The sequence below is a fragment of the Helianthus annuus genome, chromosome 7, assembly GCF_002127325.2.
Source record: "Helianthus annuus cultivar XRQ/B chromosome 7, HanXRQr2.0-SUNRISE, whole genome shotgun sequence".
NCBI classification, from domain to species: domain Eukaryota; kingdom Viridiplantae; phylum Streptophyta; class Magnoliopsida; order Asterales; family Asteraceae; genus Helianthus; species Helianthus annuus.
In genome coordinates, this window is record NC_035439.2 from 19,444,374 (window position 1) to 19,471,480 (window position 27,107).

The 27,107-nt window shown below is 35.7% G+C and overlaps 1 protein-coding gene and 1 pseudogene across 1 annotated transcript; both read left to right on the forward strand.

Moving 5' to 3' along the window:
- Positions 1-238: 238 nt before the first annotated feature.
- On the forward strand, positions 239-15,691 carry LOC110866674 (uncharacterized oxidoreductase At4g09670). Its single transcript, XM_022115819.2, has 4 exons — positions 239-400; positions 13,658-14,002; positions 15,189-15,275; positions 15,608-15,691. Exons 1-4 carry the CDS (start codon positions 239-241, stop codon positions 15,689-15,691), a joined length of 678 nt encoding a protein of 225 aa, XP_021971511.2.
- Positions 15,692-24,316: 8,625 nt separating this feature from the next.
- LOC110866323 lies at positions 24,317-25,154 on the forward strand (annotated as a pseudogene).
- The last annotated feature ends 1,953 nt before the right edge of the window (positions 25,155-27,107 follow it).

Genomic DNA, 27,107 nt, shown 5'->3' on the forward strand with positions numbered 1-27,107 from the left:
ATGGAATGAAGAATTGGAATGTTACATGGATCCACGGGGTAATCTAGTTGCTGACCCATCAAAAGTGGATTTCAAAGCTGTAACAAATCTGCTTCCAAGGCAAGCTACTTTCAACACACGAAGGTTATCTGATAAAGCATATCTGCCTGATTTGGAGAAGAAGATAAGAGAGGTTTGTGAAGCAAGTCTACCGAAGGTGGTAGAGATGAAGAAGAGAAAAGAAGAAGAATTGAAGAAGATGATTGAAGAAGTAAAAGCTGTTGCGAAGACTGCTGCTGAAGAGGGACATAAAGCTGAAGAAGAACAGAAGATCGAGGACGCACTTAAAGAAAGAAAAGAGGAGAAGAAAGAGGAAGTTCAGAAAGTTGAGACAGAAGAATCGGTGCTAGAAGAGACTGAGGTAAGAAAATCTTCTGACTTATCGAATGTTGAATTGGTTGATGAAAAAGAAAACAAGTGCAGGAATTGCATAGAAATGTGCAAAACATGTACTGAAAAAGATGACATTATAAAAACAAAAGACAATGACATAGTTAAACTTGAAAATGTTTTCACAACAAAATGTAAAGAAATGATTGAAACAGAAGAAATTTTGAAAATAAAAGTTGAAAAACTGACACAGAAATGTCAAGGTCTTGAAAAGGATAATGAGGTTTATAGACAACTGTGTACAGCAAAATGTGTCGATTGTGTTGAAAAAGAATCTAAATTTCAAGATTTACAAAAACATTATGATTCTTTAAAGTGGTCGAGTCAGAGAGTACAAGAAGCTTATGATACTTTGAAAAGCCAAGTCAAAAGTTTTGATCAAAGATTGTCTGAAACTTTAGTCACTAAAGAAATGTATGAAAGAAAGTTTAAAGAAAAACAAATTGAATTGAACAAGTGTGTTGATGAAATTGCTAATCTTAAACAAGTCTTGGCTGAAAAAGAAAAGATTGTTACAAAACTTCAAAGTTATCATAACTCTTCGTACATTCTCGAACGCATTTTCAACATCTCACCAGATGACAAAGATACTAATAATTGCAAAAAGGGTATTGGTTCAGAATTTCATCAGGTACCACCACCATTGAGAAACAATTATACTTTTTATGATGAGGAAAAGGTGGCAAAGGGTTTGAACATAGCTGACCAATTACCTGAAAGTATCGATGTGACTTACACCAAATCTGATGATGCTGATGATACAGAGGTGGTAAGTAAGGTGGTTGATAGCGTTTTGAAAGATGAGTATGCAAAAGGTAAGTCTGAATCACAGGATGAAGATGAAGGAAATCTTTATGATGGATATCTGAAAAACACAAAATCTGAGAAAAATTTGAATGATGATTCAATGGGATTGGTTTATACCATGATTGGATCAGACAAATTATTCTTAGATGTTGTATTCCCGATTCAGAATGTGATTTCAGAAAAGGTTGATAAAGTTTTCAAAATGGTTGAGATTGAAAAGTTTGAGATTCCGAAGTTTGCTGGTAAAGGTCATAAATCTTTTTATAACAAACCTGGTTCTAAGAAGAAAAACATGAAGGCTGGTTTGGGTTGTAAAAGGAAACAGAATTGGAATCAAAGTAAACAACAAAATTTGCAACAAAAGATGAATTTTGTTCAAGGGAAAAGCTTGAAAGAAGAGGAAAAACTCAAATTTGGACAACAGTCTAATGAGGAGTTTGATGCTATGAAAAAGAAACAACAACAGGCCAAGGATGTTTCAAAGAAAGTGTGTTTTAAATGTGATCAAATTGGACATATTGCACGAAAGTGTCAAAATCCAAAGCCTGTTGATGTTGAAAAACAGAAATCTGAGAGTGTGAAACAAAGGTCAACCAGATTTGATTCGAAACAAACTTGGCAATACAATACGAACAAGTTTGCTTCCAATCAAAAATGGAAATCAAGCCCTAATAGGTTCGATTCAAGACAGACCTGGAATTCTCACACACCCAGATTCAAAACAACACAAAGTTGGAGAACATCTGTTGATATGACAAAACCTCAAGAGTTTTGGAAACCTAAAAATGTTGTTCAAAATCAAAAGGTTCAAAAAGAGACAAACTTTTACAAAAGAGGTACTCTGAAAGGTCAAGTGTGGAGTGCTAAGAAACAAGTGACGTCGGTAAAAGATGTGAAAGTTGAAATCAAAGCTGAAAAAGTTTTAAATGACAAAGAATTTCCAAAATTAAATGAAAATTATTGTGTTGAAATGCCTAAGGTCCAACAGACCTGGGCTAAATTGTTCAAATAATCAAATTGTTGAAATGTGCAGGTGCTCATCGGAACCAAAGGCTGTGAGAATCAAAATAGGAGCAGCCTGGTACTTGGAGAGGAGGAAGAGGTTGCAGGACCCTGGTTTGGTTGAACAGGGAGTTTAGTTTGATTGTTGTTTGTATATAAATAAACAATATTTTCAAAACCCTAAAAATTTGAAAAATTAAAAACCAAAAATATGTTTTAGTTTGTTAAAATTTGAAAAACCAAAAATATGTTTGTTTTTAATTTTGTTAGAATAAATATTGATTGAATACGCCGAAACCCTCACGGCTGAACAAACATGATTACATTCATCAGATTGAAGAACGGTTTTCAAACTGTAAAAATCAATGTGTTGTAAATCATGGGGGTAATTACTGCTTTTAGTGTAATTCAGTGCATGATTAGCAGAACATGGATGGCGAGACAAAGCTATCAGTATCGTGTTGTCAAATTTCTTTTAATGGTTTTGCATTTTAGGAGGAGATAAATTGTCAGAAAATACAAAAACATTAGAAAATTTGAAAAAGCCAAAAACATGATAAAATTCAAAAATTTGAGTTTTGCGTAAAAAGAGGAAATGATAGTACATCAGTAGACAGTTACGGTATGCTAAAGAATTGTAAAGAAATAATAAGCGTTAAACAGTCTCACTGACGATATGTCGATAGGTTTTTATACACTTAGTAAACTTTTTCGGGATATAAACCTAAATTCAAACACTTGCTTATTTCGTGGGGAACACTACTTGGATATATAGGTAACTCCTGAAATCTCATTTGAAAGGTCTCGTATTCTGATATACTAGGTTTTTATACTCAATGATGTCTGGGGTATTATTCCGGGACTTCTGCTGAATGGAATTTCTAACCTAGTCCCCGAATAATACTTTCTGCAAATGCTTGAAACATAGCATCGCCCTCAGCAAGCTGATGAAACAATAAAATTGATAGTCGCTGTTGTTGTAACTAAAAGATCCTCTAAAGGGGACATACTGATAAGTCGAAGCTGATATCTCTCTGCGCATACGGAAGTATCGACCTGAGATCCCTCGGCCCTCGCATTACCTAATTTATATACAGACATCATTATATTATAATCACCTGTAAGACTGAAGTTTGAGATTCTGGATACGGGAGTATATTCAAGAGGTGGGACACATGAATGAGTTAAGTTTTTAAAACATCTAACTTGTATCCTGAATAGATTGAAAATTGCGTGAGAATTTAGAAACAGTCTATGTGAATTGTTTAATTCTGTGTATGAATTAAAGCTTAACGGTACTTGTGACTTGTCAAAACTGATATGATCCTCTGTCGCATTGTCAAACAAAAATATTATCTGTAAATATGTTTGTACATATTTCTTACTGCTTTATATTTTCAGAAAATACAAAAAGATTTTGATTTCTGCTTTATTTTCGACAACCGATGTCTGACATGCTGAGTTTTAAAATCTGAGTAAGCTGATTGTGTTTCTGAAAATAAAACAAGTTCATTAATTTGAAACTTGATATTAAAAAAAATCAAAAATTTCAAAAACAGTTTGTGATATCTCCAAGGTCATTAATTTGGACTTGAATGATTAACTGTGGGGGATTTAGATGCTTATACTGTTATAGAATCAATTTAAAATCCCGCTTGTTGAAATTGCAAAATAATTTGTAGTTTGATGATAGGGGAGTGATTAAATAGTTTGATTTGTCAGATTATGATTTCTGGAACTTTAAAATGTTATTACTTATCAAAGGTATGAGTGTTTGCAGATAAGATACCAGACTACGATCCCGGAAGCAAAATCTAAGGGGGAGTCTGAAGACAAGCTGAAGTTAGAAAAAGCTTGTAGCTGGAAAGAGAGGTGTCGATCCCTAAAAGCACGGAAGCTTGAAGAAAGGGGGAGCCTGCTGATGATGAAGCTGTTGAAGATAAAGCCAGTGATGAGATTCTCATGTAAAAATCAAAGAGAGAAGCTGATCAAAGAAAAAGAGTGATGAATACTTACGTTGTTACAATCTGAATGAGAAGGCAAAATGATCAAGACTGAAGAGGTGTCATAACAGAGAATGGTCACTGAAGACTTCGTCAATATCCGAGGGGGAGTCTGTTAGTGCATTACGTCTATTGACTTCGTCTTGTATCATGTAATAGAATAGGATAGATTAGAATAACCAGTGCACGAGGTTCGAGAGTCGAAACTTAGTGGTTATGCAAGAGGTTCCGCTTATATGGACAATGTCCATAAAAGCGAAACCATAGCATGTAGTTTCGCTTACATGGACATGTCCATATAAGTGAAACCTCCCCAACTATATATAGGTGCACTTGTTGTTCATTTGGCAACGGATCTGAAACTTGTAACGAAGTGCTGCCAAATTGCTTTCAGGTTGTAAACGTTGTTAAATCAATCAAAGAAGCATTATAATTAGTTTGAGCGTCCGTATTCATTGATTCCGCCTTTGAATCGGATTTACAACTCTTCTGATTGACTCATTTGGGTTCAACAACGATCCTACAATATGGTCCATCAATAATTACCAACTAATTATATAATAGGTTGTTAATATATTTTGATCTATATAATATAAATGATTATATGGCTACAAGAATAAATATTACAATAATAATAATATATTTAATCTTATATTCTCCCACTTAGCGATTAATCATTTATCATGAGTATTAGATAAGCCTGATCAGGAGTTAATACTCATTTTAGCTTTAAACCAAGAACTGTAGCAGAGTACAGCCGTTGAATCATTATGCGACTCAGGACCCCCATTAGTCATACTACAACCTCAATTTAAAACCTAACAGTTATGATCAAAATACGCATAAGCCCTTTGTTTGATTTGTATTTATATTTGTCTATATGTCATTATATCGGCTGAATATATGTTAGAGACATACAAAAACAAACTGATGAGGAAAATTAATTAATAGTTAGTCATTCATAGTACGATATGCAGTTGCGCACGACCATCAATTAAAACCCGTCTCTATTATTAATAAGACTTATGAGTAATAGCCCTTCAGTTATAGGATCCTTAAGCATATCATGAATGTTTTCGATACAAAAATTTAGTTTCCTCAATTCGTTCCAAACGAATAACAAATTGCGCATCAAAATTTAATGCAGCACCTCTAGAACTGTTACTGTTCAAGGAGACATGGTAGCTGAATTTATCACAATAAGTCTTCAGTATAATTTATATGGAGTTAATAAACTTATGAGTCCACTGATAAATTTCCAACAACATTTAGTGATCAACAATACATTACATCGTTATAACTTAGGTTGTTGATATCAGTCCATTATGACTCCTCCATGAGATAGGATTTTGTCTGCTGACATAAGAATATACCCGAAATTACATTTAGTCATATTTGAATATTACAAAGTTAGAGTAATCAATTGGTTTTAGTTCTCAGTTCTTATCTAAATTATAGCCTCTCGTTTCTTTTAAAGATATTGTAATACTCTATTAAATGCTTCACATTAATCTAGACAAATCTAGTGTGTTGCAATGTGAGTAATATCTAAACGAGTATAGACTTGAACATACACAAGGCTTCTAATTAATGAAGCGTAAGGAAATAATCTCATTTATCCTATTATCCTCTAATGGAGAGCAATATTGTTTGTTACATGTGTAAGGACCCATTTAAGGTTAAACTTATATGGAACGAAACTAATGTCCCATTGGGTCTATCTCGGTATGTTATGATATCTATCACGTAAGAGATATCTCTAAGATCTATTATATCAAAGTTTGTGTTAACAATGCTTTGACTTATGTAACATATACTTGTCAAAAGAATATCATCTATATAGACAAGTTTATTTTAGTTGCTCCCATTCATCTTGAGGTAGGTACATTAATCCACTTGGTTCTTGATGAAAATAATTACGTTAAGATTTCACCACATTATGATGTTTGCATTAACCCGTACATGTAAATATGTCAGCCAGTTGTTAAGGAAAATTGTTTTAAAGTTCTTCTAATGTAGCTCAAAACCATTATAAGCAACTACAACAATGATGATCCTTAAAGAAATCTTCTGTAAGATAGGTAAGAAAGATTCTTTGATAATTTATCTCTTCCTGAGTATACACTTTGACAATCAATCATGCTTCTTCGTGTCTTAATGCTTATATTAGGATTTGGTTTAGTCATGAACACTCTTAGGTAATTCAATAAAATCTCAAACGTTATACAACCACATAAAATCAGTTTTACTAAAAAAACATTATTATTCCATTTAGAAGATTGATTAATGCTAATGGCTTAATTAGAAGAGATAGAATCAGTAAAATTTTCCAAAATCCATTTCAACTTCAATTAGGGAGGTTATGTAATCATCAAAGTTAATAGGTTTTTAAACCTAAATGACCTCCTGAGTTGATTATTAAGTTTATTAGAAGTTTCCGTTTTATGGATTAGCTCTTGGTTAGCTTGCTATCATTTTCAGGATTCTAAGTTTGTAAGAGTTGGTGCATTATGGTGTACAAGAGCTGTAATCGAGGTTAAATTCGGAGTAAAATTTAATTACTATCTTCCCCCGGCTCCTTGTATTCCTTGCAAGTCATGATAAGGACTTTTACTGCTCCTACTCACCTTAGAAATCTTTAGGAACTCAGCATGCTTAGGGTTAATATGTAACGACCAACAAATTCTAATAGAGAAAGCCAAATTAATGACGTCAATCGTTGTAGTTTCTCTTGTTGAGGATTATGTTAGTTTAGGTAAGAAATCTAAGTGTGCCCACAATTAAGCAATAATGGAACTTTTGTAAGTGTAGCATTATATTTTAAGGAGACAAGGTTTGATAGAACAGTGTCAAGATGGAGCAGTGTCTTGTACAAGAGGTGTAAATTGAAGTAATATGAAGTTTTCACTCCCCCACCTCTTGCAACTATTGCAAGTTATTATTATGACACTTAATGCTCCCACTGATCTTTGAGATCTCTAGAAATGCTACAAGAGAAATTTCAATGAGGTACGTGACGTGGGAACCTATCATATATATGTTAGACTTTATTTGATTCCCTTAATGTCCAGATGTCATAAAAAACTTAGAGACATATGTCACACCCCCAAAATACCACTTGCGGAAACACCGCGGGGCGTGTGACATACCAGGATCTTAGCCACCAATCACACTGAACTCATAAATATATTTAAATAAAACTTTCATTCATTATCATAAAGTGATACAAAACGTTACATATAATTCATTGTACACAGCGGAAGCATAACTCATTTGTTAAGTGATTCATAAACCACGCATAAGTAAACCATAGACTTGTATTGCGATTCCATGTATTTCGACCCATGACCACTCCAGCCTTCCAGACAGCAAGTTCCATGATATAACCCTAAAGACCTGCAAGCATGCAGACAAGTGTGTCAGACGATGCTGGTGAGTTCAAAGTTTGTTAATACGTTTTAGTTACCAGATATGAGTGTAAGACAATTCAATGATTTGATTTGATGTTGTTATTAACTCGATTACCTCAGATGGTAGCTAGATTTATTTGCCCAACCCCAATGTCTCTATCAAAACATTGGTCAAGTGGTTAAGGTAATTAGTTCACGCCTGTCCTCCCCGGTACGGTGTGAGGGTGCCAAACCAAATAGCGCTATCAACTAATAACCCCGTTGCCTCCCCGGCAACTAATCGGTAGATGTAAGGGGACTTATCGATAGAAATGAGTGTAATAACCAACATCCTTATAACCCGACGTTCCTCCCCGGGACGCATGCTTGGAAAAAGAGCAGTGAACTCACCTTGGTTTGCTCGGTGTGACTAGTTACATTATTCACAGTTGGTCAACAAATCCTAATATCATTTCCAGTAACAGTCAGTTTTATAGCACTTAACCATACATTCCTTATACATATTACACATGGAACCCACACATAATGTCATGCAAAGTGTAATAGTTGGTCATGCAATTCAACAGTCCATACCATACATCATATCATCACAAAGTGGGTGTTTGAATCTCACATCAGTTTGTTTACATAATCACCTATTATTATTATCATATCACCAGATCAACATTACTCATCTAAGTGTGTGTGTTCTATTCCGATTGAAGCCTATCCCGAGTGGACACAGGTAACGTGCGTCCCACAGTCAAAAGCCCAACACGTCCGCGGGCAGCCGTGATCTGTGCGGCTAAACCCAACCCAAACTGGTGTAAGCCCAGTTGTATGTGGCCCGCTTATATAACAGGCCCAAATGGATTAATCTAATATCAGTGTGTGGCCCAAGTGTGCATGTGTGTTCGTTTGAGACATTGTGCGGCCCAATATTGCAATACTCGATGCAAATCATCAAACAGTTTCATCATGGAATCATATTCAAGTTTCAATCATTTATATTATCATTCTTAACACATAATCACCATTATATAAACCGACATCTTTCGATATAAACCCTAGCACAACAAGTAATACCATCTAGCAACATAAACAGTTTACACGATCAAAAATGCCATGGACGAAAGACCAACTTTCGTCGGGTCTAAGCTGACGACGAAACACTCCTAGCGACGAAAGACCATATGTTTCGTCAAGTTAAGGAGGTGACGAAAGACTGGGAGTTTCGTCGCTATTGGGTTGGCGAATGACCCTATGATTCGTCGAATCATGGTTTTCGTCAAAACCCTAACAGAAGTTTGCCAGTTCCTAATTTCTGCCGACTATTCTCATGATCATTCATCTAACAGGCCACACATAATCATCATACATTATCGAACAACCTAGTCATGCAACACAGATTCAAAAACTCAACCTTGATTTTAGTTCTTATCAAACCATCTTCTAAACATGCACATAGATCCATCAGATCATCAACAAACAGTTTTACTACCAAGTCTAATGATATCAAATCGAAGTATGGGTTCGTATACACATTAACGCAAATCAACATTCCTACTATCATGCACCCTAGTTATTCACTGTTAATCAATCATCATAGTACTTCTTGATTAGATCTAACAGCTAGTTATCATAAGGTGTTTATTAAACTTCTAATATCATACATATCATGCTTATCAACTAGCAAGTGATAGCACTTCATCATACCATTCATTATAGCGACATATTGCCAAGTGCAACAAGAAGTTAAATCAATAATGGTATACATGAACTAATCGGACACAAGGTGAAACTGAGGAGATTCTCGAGAGGGAGTGGGGCTTGCCGCCGCGATTTAGGGAAAGGTATGAGGGTTGTTTAGGGTTTGACTAACTTGTGTTAATACAATAGATGCATGGAAACCAATCCATACATAATCGGAACAAAGTGGGCCGAATCCACTTGAATTGTATTTCTTTTTTTTTTGGGCTTCGAGTGTTAGGGCTTCGGGCCGAAGTGAGGTAACGACACAAAGGTTACAAATGCGACCCAAAGGTACCAATGTGTGATTCAAGCCGGGTTATTAATGTGGCCCAATAACGTTCAGCCCAATGCTGCTAGTATGTCTGATTAATAAAATTATCATATACGTTTAACGGAATTATGATAGCATGAAACGTGTAACACATTGAAGAGGGATAGCGAGGAGTTAAGATCACAAGATTAAATGTTACTAACCTTGAAGGTTCGGGTTGTCACAACATATTTAATAGAAATCTTATTAAGTATATATATGAATAGATTTCTTTTAAGACCGTGGGCCATATGCAACAAAATTTAGATATAAGTAGAAAGTCTTTAATTGATAAATGAATTATGTCTGAATATTCCATCCGGAATAAGTTCCATGAATGTCAATGAATAACTTATGGTGGACCCATACTAATTCCTTTAGCCAAACAATGATTTAGGGCTTTTAACATCATGATTTAAAATCACTTAGAATGAGATTAGATGAAAAAATCATCCTCATTAACCATGTCATGATTTCTCATGAATTTCGGTTACAATGGATGAAATCTCATTTTCCTTTTGTCAAATTCTCATTTGCATGATAACAAAAGTTGTGAAAGTGTAAGGTATCATCTAGTTACATCTTATTAATTTTTTTATCCAGATATTAAGAACAAATAATATGAGAATTTAAGGTAAGTGTGACTCTGTGTTGGCTATGCAAACCTCACAACCTTCATAACATAGCTTAAGTGTTGATACTATATTCAGATTAATCTTCAGAATATGTGAGGTATCGAAAAGCGTTGTTAGAAGACTGCTTATTATGGTTCTTATAGCCTTACATTTAATTTTGTCACTAACTCTCATGTTAGTTATTTGTTCACTCCTGGTAAGGAGACATTTAGAACTAGAGTCAACTTATCATGTGTTAATTGGAATATTAAGATTATCAGACTTAAATATCATTAGTAAGTGACTATCTAATTAATTTATCCAACTGCTCTTTTGAATAATGGATAGTCTCATTGTTTATGCCTAGTCTAATGACATAATTATGCAGTGAGATTCTCTCTTGAAGAAAACTTAGAGTTGGAAGTTTGTACTTGTATTTTGACTATGGACCTTATAACCATCCTCTTTTGATGTTTCAGTGGTTGTAAGATGAATAACATCTTATTTTCCAGTTTCAAACATTTATTTCTATGTACATATGTTGCTTATCAACACACTCATTTTACTTTGATACTTTTGAGTGTTATAGTTGATTTATAAGGCATCAAATTGTACAAGTGAAAATTTCAGTATGTAATGTACTGGAAAATATACCTATTTCCATGCATAAGCCCTTAATTTTATGGGTCATGGTATTGTACATTATAATGTATTCACATATACCACTTAACCTTATAAATTAGAATTTTAAATGAAGGCATGCATCTTAGGAATTCTTGTAATTATTCCACAGATAATAGATTAGTCTTAGGAAAGACATAATCTGAAATAACTTTAGCAATAGCATTTATGTTAGAGAGTTCTTGATTATCATAAGAGACATCATGTTCGATTTGTCCTATTCATCATGCTCTACTTTTCTTCTATAGTGTACTATATCAGAAGAGAGCAGTAGGATTATCGTGTCTTAAGGGATAATCAAGGATTTAATTTAAGAGCTAATTTTGTAGAAACTTTAAGTAAAGCAAAACATATTAGGTTTAGGAATTAGAGTGGATGAGATATAGAATTATAGAAGCATTACAGTGAGTAATGTTATGGGTACTAAAAACAGAAAAAAAATGATCATAAGATTAATGAAGGATCATTAATATGAGGATTATTACATGAAGAAGTTGTGATGTGTCTATTACTAACATCAAAATAACTTAGTTAAAATTCTACTTAAACAAAGACAAATCAGCTTTGGCCAGAAGTGTAATCATTTAAGCATATGTGCAAAGTAATCGTGACAAATCAGCTTTGGCCAGAAATGAGACAATCACTTTAGTTATGCACTTGTTAAGTGTGCTAGACATAAATGAATTAAATCAGCTTTGGCCAGAAATAAGACATTCACGTTTGTAATGCATACTTAACATAACTTTTATAATGCTTGAACAATAAATAGATGCATCAAATCAACTTTGGCCAGAAGTGATACAACGGAAGCTCATTCAAGTTAAGCTATTTTGGTTTTGCAAAATTATTTAATTAATGATTAATTAAGTATTTACAAAACCAAGTATTTAATAGCCAAATTTTAGTTCACATTAACAGCCTAATAAAGTAATGAGATTTCGAGTGAGGTCTCGAGTTAGATCTCGAGTTAGTTATAAAATCTTAAGTTTACTTGAGATTTCGAGTGAGGTCTCGAGTTAGATGTCGACTTCGTTATGGGTTCCTTTATGATTCCGAGTAGCCTTTTAATCTCGAAATCCTAATGAGATTTCGAGTCCCTTGATGATTTCGAGATCTGATAAGATTTCGACTTCTATGTGAGATTTCAAGATCTACGGTGATTTTGAGTGATTAATGCCAGTCGCAACCTTACTCGAAATCTCAAGGTTTCGAGTGATGAAGAACAATGCCTTAATGAGACATCGAGCTCCTTATGAGGTTTCGAGTGATAAACCCTAGTCGAAATCAAGCAACAGTCTTTCTTAGTCGCAACAATCTGATTGCGAGTTAAAATCTTAGTCGCAATCTTAGTTCTACTCAAATTTAAATGTGATTTTGAGTAGCAATCTCAGTCGGAGTCATTCAATCTCGAAAACCTGTTCTCCAAATCTTGGAAATCTGCTGATTAACAGTTGTTAGTTGTGATAAGTTTGAAAAATCCGAATTTTTAGGGATTATGAGATTAAGTTTCCTGTTTTAAAGCTAATCCAAGTTTATTAAAATATTTCGAGTTAATATCCATTAATCTTATAACAGATTTCGATTTTTTTAAGACATAGAAGTAGATCAAAACCAGGAAAAAACACCCAATAATCCAAATTTCATTCCAAAACATAAGGGAATTTTCGAATTTTCATAAAAACATAAGATGAACTCTAAAAATTAAACTTAAATTTTGGAATCCGAAATCTGGGATTTTAATGATTTCAGAACAGTAACTTAACACATTTGATTTCAGAACAGTGAATTAAACATCAAAACATAAGATCCGAAATATTTAGGAAGAATGACTCGAAACAGGGTTTCAAATTTTATTAGGTTTTCAAAATTCTGTTTTCTAGATTTTAATTCCAGAATTATGGATGAAAAACAAAACTGATTTATCAACATATGCTCTGATACCACATGTTGATCAGTTCTATTTAAACATAATGGAAAACATGTAAATAATATCTAATACAGCAGACCGACCAGCGGAGAATCCAGACAGAGATGCACAGCCATTTAGTTTGACATGATTGTCAACTTGATCTGGTTCCTCCTTAGGATGTAAAGTTATGACGGTGATGAGCCGAATCAAAGGGGAATTCGAATTGATTATGGAGAGAGAGAGAGATGGGGACGAATTTTGGTGATGTTATGGTAGCCCAGGTTGTATAACCTTTTTCCTCTCTAATAATCTCCTTATATATACACACCCAAGAGGAAAACTAATTAGTTAATAAGGGTAATATGCTCCATCAACAATTACCAACTAATTATATAATAGGTTGTTAATATATTTTGATCTATATAATATAAATGATTATATGGCTACAAGATTAAATATTACAATAAAATATATTTAATCTTACAAAAATATGATTTTAGGCTCTTAAACAGATCAAACCGGCCCAAAAGATAGTGGTCCGATTTAGGTTCTTGTCTATATCACCATTTTAATATAAAAAAACTTATAATTTTACAGTTTCATGTAACCATGATATTGCCTGTTACAATGATCTGGTTGGTTTAGGGTAACTTGGTAACATGTTACGATTATGAGGTTTGTATGTTGGGGTCAAGTGGGCTTTTTGGTTACGCTTATATTTTTTATTTTTAATTATTAAAATTTCAAACATAAAATTTAAGATCCATGCAACCTTTACTTTTGCTGCTGATCAAGACTTCCTTGAAAATGATATCCGTGTGAAGCCTGATCTTGATGCTCTCGGTGCACTTGGAGACGCAGGATGGTACTGCGCTCGTGCAATATTATGGGCCAATGATTTCAACCTGCCCAAATCTGTAACCGCGTTACCGTATTTAACAAAGCGGGCGTTATCATATCCTGCTTTACACTGGGATGATGGAAAAGTCGCAACGCTTCACTGCTCGTTTCTCGCAAATCTAACAATGACCATTGTAGCTTCAGGAACAAAAGGAAGTTTGCATTTAAATGACTTTGTTATCCCTTTTGAAGAAAAGCAAGTCTGGGTTCACTGAGTTAGTGACTGGGTGGGTCCCTTTACCGAGTCAGCAAACTGTCACGACTGATCTTGCACAGGAGGTTGGTTAAAAGTATCAAGAATGATGGTGTGGCTGTTGATAAATTGTCGCCCACGCTGAGTCTCAAAACACAACTTGTGTTGGAAGCAGTGAAGATTTAAGTCTCTGATTTCATCAACGAAGATTTTCCCCCAATTTTATCAATTTTCTATACAATCCTTTTTACCCAAAGAGATTTACACCCATAATTTTGGTGTTAATTTATGTTTCTTTGTCAAATTGTAATTTCGAAAAATTGGGAAAACTTGCCAAATTTAGAAAAGCCGTATAAAAGGGAACCTATTGTATCACTTTGAAGAATTTAGAAATACATCTATCTATACTATCTATACTATATATATAATGCATATTGCAAGGGTAACTTACATAATTTGCCACTTTATTTTCTTTAATGCATATTGTACAACTCTCTAAAGCACATGAAAATTAAAGCACACTCACACAGATATTGAGTGGGATTTCCCTTGAGCGGGTATTCAAAATTCAAAACACCCCCATATTTTCATTTCAGAACATTCTACCTCTACATCTCTCCTCGAAACCAATCCCCCATTCTACCTCTCTCTCTCCTCGAAACCTTAGATCTTCCGTAGTGGGGCGCTATGCCCTTTGATCGCGCCGATAAAATGCCGGGAACACCAAAACGATCGGTGCTATAAATGAAAAATGGGGGGAGGGCGCGAGATATTTCACGGCGGTGTGGGGAAGGTTTTCAAACCTTTGACCAATCAAAATAAAGCATTGTTTTTTATAATTAATTAATAAAAACAAAAATTAATAATTAGGTAACGATGGGTAGGGGCTTTATGACTATGGGCTCTAGTGATATAATGCCCCATAAAACCCTCACAAGGAGCTTTATGACTACGGATGACCTTATCTGCCCCCTCTCGTCTAGGCAATTTCACCAGATCCATGAAAATTTCACCAGATATATAGATATATGAAGATTCTGACCACTCAGTTCCGATATAGGTCTTTTTTTGGCGCTATTGCTACCTTCGTCAAGGGTAAGTGACACCGTGTTTTGATTCTGAACAATATTTCTCATTCATTCAATGGATTTCACTTACATTTGTTTGTGTTATGAGATGGTTCTTCTTTTTTTTTTTAGGTCATGGTTTTAGAAATGTGTTACGTTTCTTCAGAGATTCCAGTCGGAATCCGAGCCGAGATAATGGATGCTCTAGGGTTTATGAAGGTCTGATGAACTCTGCTGCGTGTACTAGCAGTAATCATTTGCATAAATTTGAAGCCATGTATTCTGAGGTCTTCCGGTTGAATTTCAAGTTGAAATCTCATGTCTTGTTCTAAGTGCCAGGTGATGATTTTGTTTCGTTTTTATTTGATTTTTTTTTATTTATGGATCCAAATTTCAGTTTTTTAAAAATACGGTTTACATAGATTTATTAAATTAAATGTACAATGTTACAGATCTAGGGTTTTGAGGGTTTGGCTGATGATGAGAAAGGTGTGATGATGATTCTTAAACATAATTCTATTTGTATTTACTTCTTACAATTGTTTGTCCAGGTAATAGCAACGTTAGTGTTGGATCTGCAAAATGAGAGCAATTGTGTGATAAACAAAAGAAGTAGAAACATAGCAAAAGTGTAGGGGATAAGGGAACTTCCTGCGATATTCATTTCCGGGGGTTTTCTCAACTCCGGTAAGTCCTTTATTCTCCATTCTTCCCTCAAGTTTCCGTACATTTTTGTCAGTTTGGATTAGCGTCTTGTGTTGTGTTGAAATTCGGATAAATTTGTACATTCGAACTTCATTTGCAACCAGATATTGTAAATCGGTTAAGTTTCAGTGAATGTTTTAGGAGAATTGGAACAGGTGATAATAGATTAGTAAATCTTATTGGCTGTTGTGCAAGGGGTAGATGAGTGTCTTTTAGTGGCTGATTATATGTGACAACTCGAACTTTAGACTTATCTTGTAACGTTACGTACTTATGTGAAAGTTTACTATTTAATGATTATGTGATTAGGTTATTATGTGCATTGTGTAATATGTGTTACGTGTATGTATGTTAAACACACAATCCGAACCGCACAACATGTATCACTCGCACAAGCCCATTCGGGCCTTATGCTTTGCACACGGAACATTGGGCAGCCCAAGAGAGGGTTCGGCCCACTCTTTCTTTGGATCCCATAACACATGGGGAGGGTGTTTACTCCTCATTTGTTACCAAAACTCTCACACACACAAAACCCTAGTTCTTCCATCCTTTTGAAGCCGACGGCAAAACACCCCTTTCTAACCGAAGATTCATACTATTCGGATCACCTTTGTTACCTTCTAATCGGTTAGTGATCTATGTTTTGTTGCATGGTATTATGATTAGTGTGTTATGACTTCACGATTTGATTAAATGATTTTGTATTGTATGTATGATGAACATGATGTTTAAGCATAAGAGATGTTAATCGACCACCATGTTATATATATTCAGCTTTATTGTATGATAATGTTAGATTGGATGTTGCTAATTAAAGATATATAGTGTTCATGTAATCGGCTTGCGCATGAATCGGATATATGAATGCATGTTGGATCGGCTGTTGTATGATGTTATTTGGTCGAATATTGTTCACATATTCGGTGTTAGGGATCAAGAACACGAAGCTAGAATGTTATGTTTAAATGTTTTGAGTTGTTAGTTATTGCTATGCTTTGAATCAAGATTAGGGTTCATAAGAATTGATGCTCAAAATCCCTTGTTTGATCGATATTAGATTAATCACATGATAGGATGTTGTGTTAATTGATTGATATGAAAATAAGGAAACTGTTAATTGATTTTTGGTAAACTTGGAAACTTTGGATAATTGTAACCGATTGCTTGAATCATGGAAAATTAGTTAAACAATCGCACAACAGTCCCAGTCGCACAAGTGCAGCCCGGTCGTACAAGGCTCACTTTTGATGGATCAAGCTTCTGGGCCGAGTGTTATAATTGGGCCGCACATGCCTATTGCACAGCCCAAGTCCACTCGCACAAGGGACTTAGTCGCACAAACCTTGTCAGTCGCACAAGGTGTATTCAATCGCACAAGGAATTACTGAATCGCACATGTGATAAGTTTGTTTAACCATTGGGCCTCAAAGCCCAAAACGAGTCGCACAATGGGATTCCAGCGCACAAGCATGCAGATCGCACAATGGGTTGGGCCATTATCATTTGGGCTTCTTGATATATTACTTGATTTCTAAGATGTTATCATGATCAATACGTGTTAACTTGTATGACTTATACGTGCATTACTTGAACCAAACCTGACTTGTATGGTAACCCTGTTAGGACGTGGTTGACCACTTTAGTTCAAGAAACCTCTTTGTGTATCTGCCGAGCAACCCAAGGTGAGTTCACACTCTTACCAAGGCATGGGATTCCCGGGTTGGGAATTGGGTTGGAATGTTGATATGGAATGATTACTCGTACTTACGCAAATCACTAGACTATAGACCATCGTCCTCAGGATAGTCAGGACACTTACGTAAAACCTACGTAAACTAGTATCTACCATTGTCTCCCGGGTCGGGAGGACACTTACGTAAATCCTGCGTAACCTAATACCCACTACTGTCTTCCGGGTCGGAAGGACACTTACGTAAATCCTGCGTAAACCCCACGCGTACCACTGTCCTCGGGGAAGGGCACTCACGTAAATCCTGCGTGACCTAGTACGTATTCCTGTTCTCGGATTAAGAAGAACACATGGTTGCAAATAGTCTAGTAAGTACCATAATGGGAATCCCCCATTATAGAGAATAAATGTGAGAATCCCTCACCAGTAGTAAATACTTGCATGGGAAGCCCCCACTAGATGAACTTACGCATTTCTGTTATGAACTTACTTTCTGTGAACTCGCTCAACTAGTTGTTGATTATTTGCTGCATGCCTTGCAGGACCTTAGGTACATTATGGAGCTTGCACAAGGAGGAGCAGTTCGTTGTGGGATATGGATCGTGAACGATATTTGAACTTATAACTTATTTGGGTTTTCATTATTATGCTTCCGCTACTTAAACAAAGTTTGGTTTTTGAACATCAATCATGTCGTGATGAATTACTTTATCTACTTTTATTATTAAATGCTATGTTTGATATGATTGATGGCTTGATCCTGGTCAGTCACGCTATCCTCGCTATCCTCGGTTGTGAAGGATACTCACGTAAAACCTGCGTGAACGGATACTCACTATTGCCTCGGTTGTGTCAGGCACTTACGTAAAACCTACGTAAACCCCCACGTACCCTATCCTCGGTTGTGAAGGATACTTACGTAAATCCTGCGTAAACTTGTACGTATTACTGTTCTCGGTTGTGAAGAACACACATGGTTACGCATAGTCTAGTGGATTAATATTTGGGAAGCCCCCACCAATAGAAACCTATATTGGCCCAGTAGAGCCACTTGATACTCACGAACTTACTGTTACGCATTTACTTTCTGTGAACTCGCTCAACTAGTTGTTGACTCTCTGCTGCATGCCTTGCAGGACCTTAGGTACTAACGGAGCTTGCACAAGGAGGAGCAGGTCGTTGTGGGCAGATGGATCGTGATTACGTATTAAATACCTATGACATTTCAAACATTAATACTTATGTTGGGTTTTACATAAATGCTTCCGCTACACTTAATTATGTTGGTTTGATAAACACCTTTCGTATTGATGGATAATTATTACTATTTATTACATGTTCAATATGATTGGTGGCTTGATCCTGGTCATGTCACGCTCCCAAGCGGTGATACTCCGCAGGTGGATTTTGGGGGTGTGACATTATATGCCAATGATACAATCTCAAAGTATCTATTTTACTGTATGAACTCCAAGTCATGTTTTTCTTGTTTTTATTTATAGTTGTGTTGCTGAATTTGTTTGTGCTCACATGCTAAATACGTATTGCAGACTGGCTCATTACAGAGAGTGTGGTCTATAGTTACGGAACGGTGCTGCTGTATCTTCTAAGCGAGAAACATAACATATCCCTCCAAGCCATGTAAACGCAATACACATTCTGTATTTTTTAGTGGTGATTTTTGTATATTTTTCTAATGGCGACGTTTGTATATTATTCTAATGGCAACCTTTTGTTGTTCATAGTCCTTCGTTTGATGAAAGTTTTTGTGTTTCTTATCATGTGATTATGTATCGTTTGTTAGCTGGAACTATAAGGGGCTAGCGGTGTTTACCCGTTTACAGCCAAAACTTGTTTAGGGTCAACCCTAACCTGTTTGTGTAATTGAGTGTTTTGCCCCTGCTAGAATTTAACCAACCCAAGAGAGGCCTTTTTGCCACCTATAGATGATATATAATTTTTATCCACTAAAATTATTCCAAGCATCTTTTTGTCAAACCGTTAATAACGGTTTTTAATTAGCGATAACCAAAACCGAACCGTTGAACATATAAGTCGAACCGAACCAAAGCATTACTAACGGTTTGGTTCCGGTTTGGTTTCACGGTTTTAACTTTTTTATACTCTTTTATAATGCATGTAATAAGAATAAAATGCAAAACTGTCCAAAATAACATAAAACAAAGCTATTCAAAATTTGTGTAATAACCTTATTATAGATACATACTTATGTAATAAGCTCAATATATTCCAGAAAAATTAAACACCATACATAGATTTAAACAAATGAACATATAATTAAATAGAACAGAATGTATCTATGTATATATTATCTATCATTTTGGATTTCAACCAGAATGTTATATGTGTTTGTGGGCGGTACATTACAGTATAGTTAAACTAATATAGACCACTTTTCTAGCAACTAAACCTAACATAAACAATAAGCAATTAATTAAATGTAATATAATATATTTAAAAAAATTAAAATATACATAAACTTTATGGTCCGGTCCGGTTTTATACGGCCGGTTTTGGGTATAAACCTTAAACCAAACCGTTCACTGCGGTTTGTAAATGTTGAAACCGGCCTACTGGAAGTTGTATTAAAAACCGACTACGAAACTAAACCAATGATCGGTTTGGCCGGTTTCACGGTTTCGAACCGAACCGTGAACACCCCTATCTAGCATAATCATGTACTGTGCTTATTTTCTTAAAACATGAGGGACCCGACGGACCAAGTCACCTCTGGATGCACACCTTTCAGCCAAACATCATTTTGTAATGGTGGAATTGGAAACTCAGGATCTATTGTAGGCTTGTAGCTAATTTGTATGTTATACGTATTTTCACTCTATTTTAAACAAGGTGGATTAATCTGTTTATTTGCAACCAAACCCGAATATGACTTGCTTATTAAACGTGTCTGACAGGCAGGCGAGCCAACCCTTTATGTTTTGAACCCAATTAGTTTAGACCCAACCCAAAGAAGCCACAACTACTTTATGATTTGAGACTCAACTCACCCGCTTTACCATCATACGTTTTGTGGTGAATATTTACAACTTAATGACGCGGTTGAGGCTCATCTACAGATGCCTGCGTATATTATATAATGGTTGATAATAGATGGGTCATTGACAAACATCAATGCTACCGACGTGGACAAACAATATTTCGCTGCTGATGAAGGTTCAGCTATGGGTCAAAAGGTTTATATTGCTGATGTTGAAGACCATCTGGTGGAGTAAATGGGTTGTTACTACCGAGTCCAAGGCTGGTACCATTTATCCTTGGGTGGGATTTTATAATAATCTGCAATACATCCTGATAATGATTTCTATAACTCGTTGTTATAATCTGTTGCTGAAGACAAAAAAGCATGAAAAGGCGCTGTATTGGGCTGAGCTTCTGCTAAGGACAGGCCTGCATGTTTTATTTGCTTTGTTATGTCTTATGCTGGATAAGTCCAACTGGTGGATAAATGTGCTCCTTTTCGTGTCTTTTGACGAGAGTTGATTGCTGCATGTTTCTCACTGGATCGGGTCTCACTGGTTATACAACAGGGTCTACAAAGGGTGTGATTGGTTAGGCTTCGCTTATGGGATTCGAAACCAGTTTTTTTATGGGTTCTCGGGTGTTTGGAATCTGAGTTTTGTGTCTGGGATGCTGTGTTCCGAGTCTGTTGGCAGGGGTGTTGGTATCCGGTTCTGCTACCTGGGTTTCTGGACTCCGAGTTTGCTGCCCAGGTCGTGGGAGTCTGAGTTTGCCAGCCGAGTCCGGGCTCTGTTCATAAAGATTGGATTCCGGGTTTGGCCCCCGTGTTTAACAGCCACAAAGGATGCTCTGTTTCAAGCCCATTACACGGGAACCTCTATGATGACTGGGAGTTGTTTAGAGTGGCTGGGCTCAGACCCTTTGTGGCTGCTGTTTACCTTGATTCTTTTGTATGAATTTGATTTTGTTTGTTTTTTAATTTATACGAGGGGTCCTTTAACTAAGTAGGCTTCGCTGTTAATAGGTTAAATTGCTACCTTGATTCTTTTACATATTAACTAACTAGTATTAAGCCTCTGCATTCCAGCGGTTGTTATAAAACTGTGTTAAATAGTAGCAATACTATACCATTGTCAGCGACCACCAACACCGGAAAAGCTCGTAAAAACAAAATAAATAAAAACGGGAAAAAAATAACGCTAAGCGAAAAGCAGACGTAAAATCATTGAATCACGCACGCTCGTTGCTGAGAAATTAAACCGAAACGTAAAACATAGAAAAAAATAACTAAGTCCATCCAGGACCCGCGTGTTAGACGAACTTGTCAAACACAGAAAAATAGATGTGATGCGACGGACCAGTCAAACGGGAAAAATATATGAAAAAATGTTGAACCCCACACGCACGTTGCGTTGCGGTGCGTTAACTCACAAAATTTAAAATGAAACGAAAAACTTGGGAAAGATGAAAAGTATGGTGAACCAAAATTGAAAATAAAAAAGAGTTGGGATTAAATTGCAAAAGATTAAAAATTTTTGGTTAAAAGTAAAAAAAATAAAGGATCTAAATTATAAAATTGAAGTTATTTATTAATTTTAGATAAATATAAGGATAAAAATAAGTGATATCTATATATTGTTTATTAATTAATATTAATATTAAAAGAAATTTATTAAACAAATAAAAATAAAATTTATGAGAATGAAGGAGAAAATGACATGTGGTGTTATTTGGAGTCTTTTATTATAAGTTAGATCATTGTGTATTTTAATAATTTATTCTAATTTTAGGCAAGCCACGTAGTATAATTTGTAGGTTTTATTCAACGGATTTCTAAAATTTTATTCAAAATAGTGTCGTGTGTCCGCTGCATCACACGGGTCTGGTTGTGTAACAGGTCAAACTGTGAAAAGGTGCCTTTCAGGGCGCAACGCGAAAGTTGCGCTAGGCTGCGCTTCAGCGCCTAAGGCGAGTTCTTATTGCCTAAGGCGAGTTCTTATTGACGAACCGTAATATTTTAGTTGCCGACTTTTGACGTTGTTAATACCGGTACAGGTATCATTTTTGAGGATTCTCACTATCGGTATTTTCGGTACCAATTGGTACCAAGTTCATCCCTACCAAAAATTCTAACATGTGTGTAGGACAATATTTTACTTTAATATTATCTAAAAAAAATATACATTTCAAATTGGGCATGTAATTGCGCGACATATACGTAAGACCCCGAATGCCAAAACAATCATTAATAGTGCATAGATTTTGACCATTGTCATTTTGATACTAGATAACAAAATAAATTTGTATAAAAATTATTCATCTCAAAGTAAAACGAATTTGCTAGAACTCACGTAACATAAAAATACTCTTTTCTTAACTATTGGACTGAAATAGATATTTTGGACAAACCACAATGACTAAAATAGTATTTAACTCTATTTAAAATGGGTCGATTTTAAATTTTAAATGATTATGTTTATGATAAATATTTTCTCATTCGTGTGTTAATTTATTGTACTGGGGCAATAGTTACCAATAGTAGTTGATAACTTTAATGTTAAATTATCATTTATATAATACTCTAATTTCTAACATTTCTAGGCATTAGAGGTTGTACTTTATGCTTAGTTCATGGTATGTGCTTTGTAATGTTGTACGTACAAATTGTTGATGCATGATATTGCATCTCCTGTCTTTTCCTTTATTTATCATCTACCTTTTTTTTCTTCTTTTTGTTTACATACCCACCCAACACCAAACCCTAGAGAGAGATAGAGACAGAATTAGAGAGAGAGAAAGAGGTGCGATGGTGAAGGTGATGTGGTTTGAACCAGCGCACGAACACCTGCCGCTACCGAACACCACCACTAGGGCTGGCAATTTTACACGGATACACGACACGAACCTACACGAAGTTAACAGGTATCGTGTATGGCCTTAACAGGTATCATGTACCAAACGGGTAGACACGAGATTACCAGTTAATTTTCGTGTATAAACAGGTTAAATACCTGTTTACCTGTTAATACCCGTTAGTACACGATAAGAAATTAAATTAAATAAAACTTATCAGACATGTGCGTGTGGGTTCCTTAATTCCTTTCTATTTTCATTCCTCATTCAATTAAAAAAAATAAATAAATAAATAAAACCCTAAACTCCCTCTGTAACTCTCAGATAGCATGTCGCGCGTGTTCGTGTTTTTGTCGTGTTAACATGTATTAACAGGTAATTTTCGTGTATAACAGTCGTGTTAACAGGTATTAACAGGTAATTTTCGTGTATATCGTGTCGTGTTCATGTTTGAAAAAAAGGACACGATAAGTTATCATGTCGTGTTCGTGTATGAGATTTCATGTATCGTGTCTTATCGTGTACGGGTATACACGATATGCCAACCCTAACCACCACCGGAGTTCCCTGTCGCCGCACGAACACCACCGGAGTTCCCAGCCGTTCACCGAAGCACCTCCAGCGTTCACCTAGGTATGTGATTTGTCAATTTGCTGCTTATATTACATTTGCAGAGGCTAAGGTTTGATTTTGTGGTTGTTATGGTTTACATATATAAGATGATCTTCATGCGTTCTTTGGGTTTGTTTTTGTGGAGGTTTGATCTGTTGATGTTGATTCTATATTGATTTTTGAAGTATTATAGAGTTCACATTTGAAGAATTAGGGTTCTTACATACTGTTTTTAGTGTCTTTTTATTTTACTTTTAGTTTTATTATGAATGTAAGAAATTGATGGGGGGGGGGGGGGGGGGGGTTTTGAGTTGGTGTGATAGAACAGCTAACCATGATTTTTGATAAAAGCTTGTACCATCTGTTTGTTGGGTGATTATGACGGTGGTGTGGTGCTGGCTACGTGTAAAACCAGGACAACTTCACCACCTACTGTTGGATGGGTTCTTCAATTTGTTCTACTTTAGTTGAGGTACATAGCTGATGACTCGTGTGTTCAACATTTACATGTTTTCTTATGATTAATTGCGTTATTTGTTTTATTCAGTTAGGAGAGCTTGGGAGGCTTTCAAAATCAATGAAGAAATTGAGTAAGGAACTCAAGGGTGCCGATAAACACAAGGTTTGTGTAGATCATCAACCTTTTTTAAATAGGTTTGCACTTTGTTTCAAAATAATAATTTGGTTACTTACCTCCTTTGCTTGCAGAATGAACAATATCGTGCTAAACTTGCAACATAAAACGAGAGGACATTGGCCTTGATCAAAGCAGCGATGGATGTAGTGGTTGTTGTTGGGCTGCTTCAACTGGCACCTAAAAAGATCACTCCACGCGTTACAGGAGCCTTCGGATTCACCACCTCGCTCATATCATGTTATCAGGTACATTCATAAGTCATAACCCCGTTCACGTATTAAGAACGTCAACGATTATCTATTGCAAGTTATGATTAGTTACAATGACATTTGATTTGGGTTTTGCAGTTGCTTCCATCGGCACCCAAGTCGAAAACACCTTGAAGCAGATGATGGTGGGATGGTGGGATGGTGGTTGCCACACAACCTAGATTTCGATAGCTTTAATATAATTATTAAGATATATTGCCGTCACATACGTTGTTTGTGTATGATTTTTTATGTGCCCAACAGTTGCAATAATATATGTCGTGTCCGCTTTTATCATATCAATATCCTGTGTACAACTCACTTCCTTATAAATCATGCTGGTAGTTAAAATTATGCACTTAGAAATGGAATTGAAGGATGTGAGGTGCTAGAGAAAATGGGAAATAGAAATGGAATTGAAGGTAGACTACAAAAGCAAATCCACGAAGTTAGGCAACCAAAACTGAGATTTAAGGGATCTTTGGGATGGATGGTAAATGCTGATGACCAATAAAAGTAAAGTAAGAATAAAAGATTTTCAAGTATAAAGTCTTTCAATCTTCAATTTATCGGGTCTGCTAGAATTAGTTATTTATTCTTTATTTGAATTCAAATTGTAATCCGTTTGGGTTAAGCATTAGACTGAATAGGATAAGGTGCTTCGTTATCAAAATGTGTACCCGACCGCAACGTGGAGGGTGCTCCTTCTAGTTCATTTATAAAATACAATACGAATAAGAAATCTAACAGAAGTACCATGCAATACGTCACAAGAGAATTGATAAACTAACATAAATGTAGATCGCGTTGTAAATTGTCTCTCCCGCCGCATCGCGCGGGTTTCCTACTAGATTTTAGTTATGACCCAACTGAACTGAACCTTCTCATGCACACCCTTAGAATTACTAACAAGTGTTGAGTTTTCCTTTGCATCGCGAATTTGGTTTTGGTTATGGCTCAAAACCGAACCGCCCCGTACATAGCCCTAAACTCACCTACCTAAGTGATATGTTTCCCGCCGCATCGCGCGGGTAAACGACTAGTCTTTCTTTAAGAATTATTTTGGTTTTATTTAACTTCCACTCTGCATCTCCCAACTCCGCAGGCGAAATGCCACTAGAAACCAATGCTTATTTGGTATGTTAACTGGAACAAACACCTGAAAACGATAGGTAACGTCTTAGTAGAAAATAAAAGTGGCAGTTATGTTTAAAAAGTTAAAACTTACAGTGTCGATGTCGGGTTTTAGTAACGTAGGATATGGATTCCTACTCCGCAGGCGAAATGCCACTAGAAACCAATGCTTATTTGGTATGTTAACTGGAACAAACACCTGAAAACGATAGGTAACGTCTTAGTAGAAAATAAAAGCGGCAGTTATGTTTAAAAAGTTAAAACTTACGGTGTCGATGTCGGGTTTTAGTAACATAGGATATGGATTCCTACTCGCGTCCCTTTGAGAAATTTGTTCACGCCATCTCATTAATTCGGGAACAAAGCACGTCGGTAATATACTCCAAGTCTCGTCCTCTGTCCTTGTGAAGTAGAGGTACATTATCCATGCCTCCATATGCTATGCTGATCAAAACAATTAAAGTGTAAACTAAAGTAGGTAAACTATACTTAAACAACTTAAATTATACTTGCATCCGTCTCAAACCAGCCTTGCGAATTATCAAATGCCAGAAGGTCCTTCCAAAATCTCGTGTTTACTTGGAATCCACTTGTGAGTGTTAACTTACACTCGGAATCATTTAGTTTTGTTTTATACAGTTCTTCTTCCGTCTGTTCATCCCAACCCTCATCCACTTCTCATTTTCGGGCAACTTCTTAAAAGCATTATATTCATCTTCTTTCTTCTTCTCAGGGGGCTTCTCTTTCTCTTCTCTGAAGAACTTTGCTTCATCTTATTTAGTTCTTGCACGTTAAAATTTGGTCTATTTTCTTCTTGTCATCTTGTTCGAGAGTCCACCGTGGGTTAGAGTGAACCGTCTGCCTTGATTGTTCTTCACGCTCCCTTTTAATATAAGCCAAACTCCGAACCCACCAATCCATGCCCTTCTCCAAATCATTAACCTTTAGTGAAGTTGGCCTAAAATGTTGCTAAAAATAGATAAAAGACATAACAGTAAGAACCGGCTAAGGCACCTTGGAACTCTTAAAATAATAGTAAAAATAGACATAGCAGTCACTAGTAAAGACATAGAAACACTTGCCTTTTTGAATGGTTATTTTTGAAGTTATGACTGAATAGTTAGAATTATTAAAATTCAATATTCCTTTATAATACTAGTATAATCCTT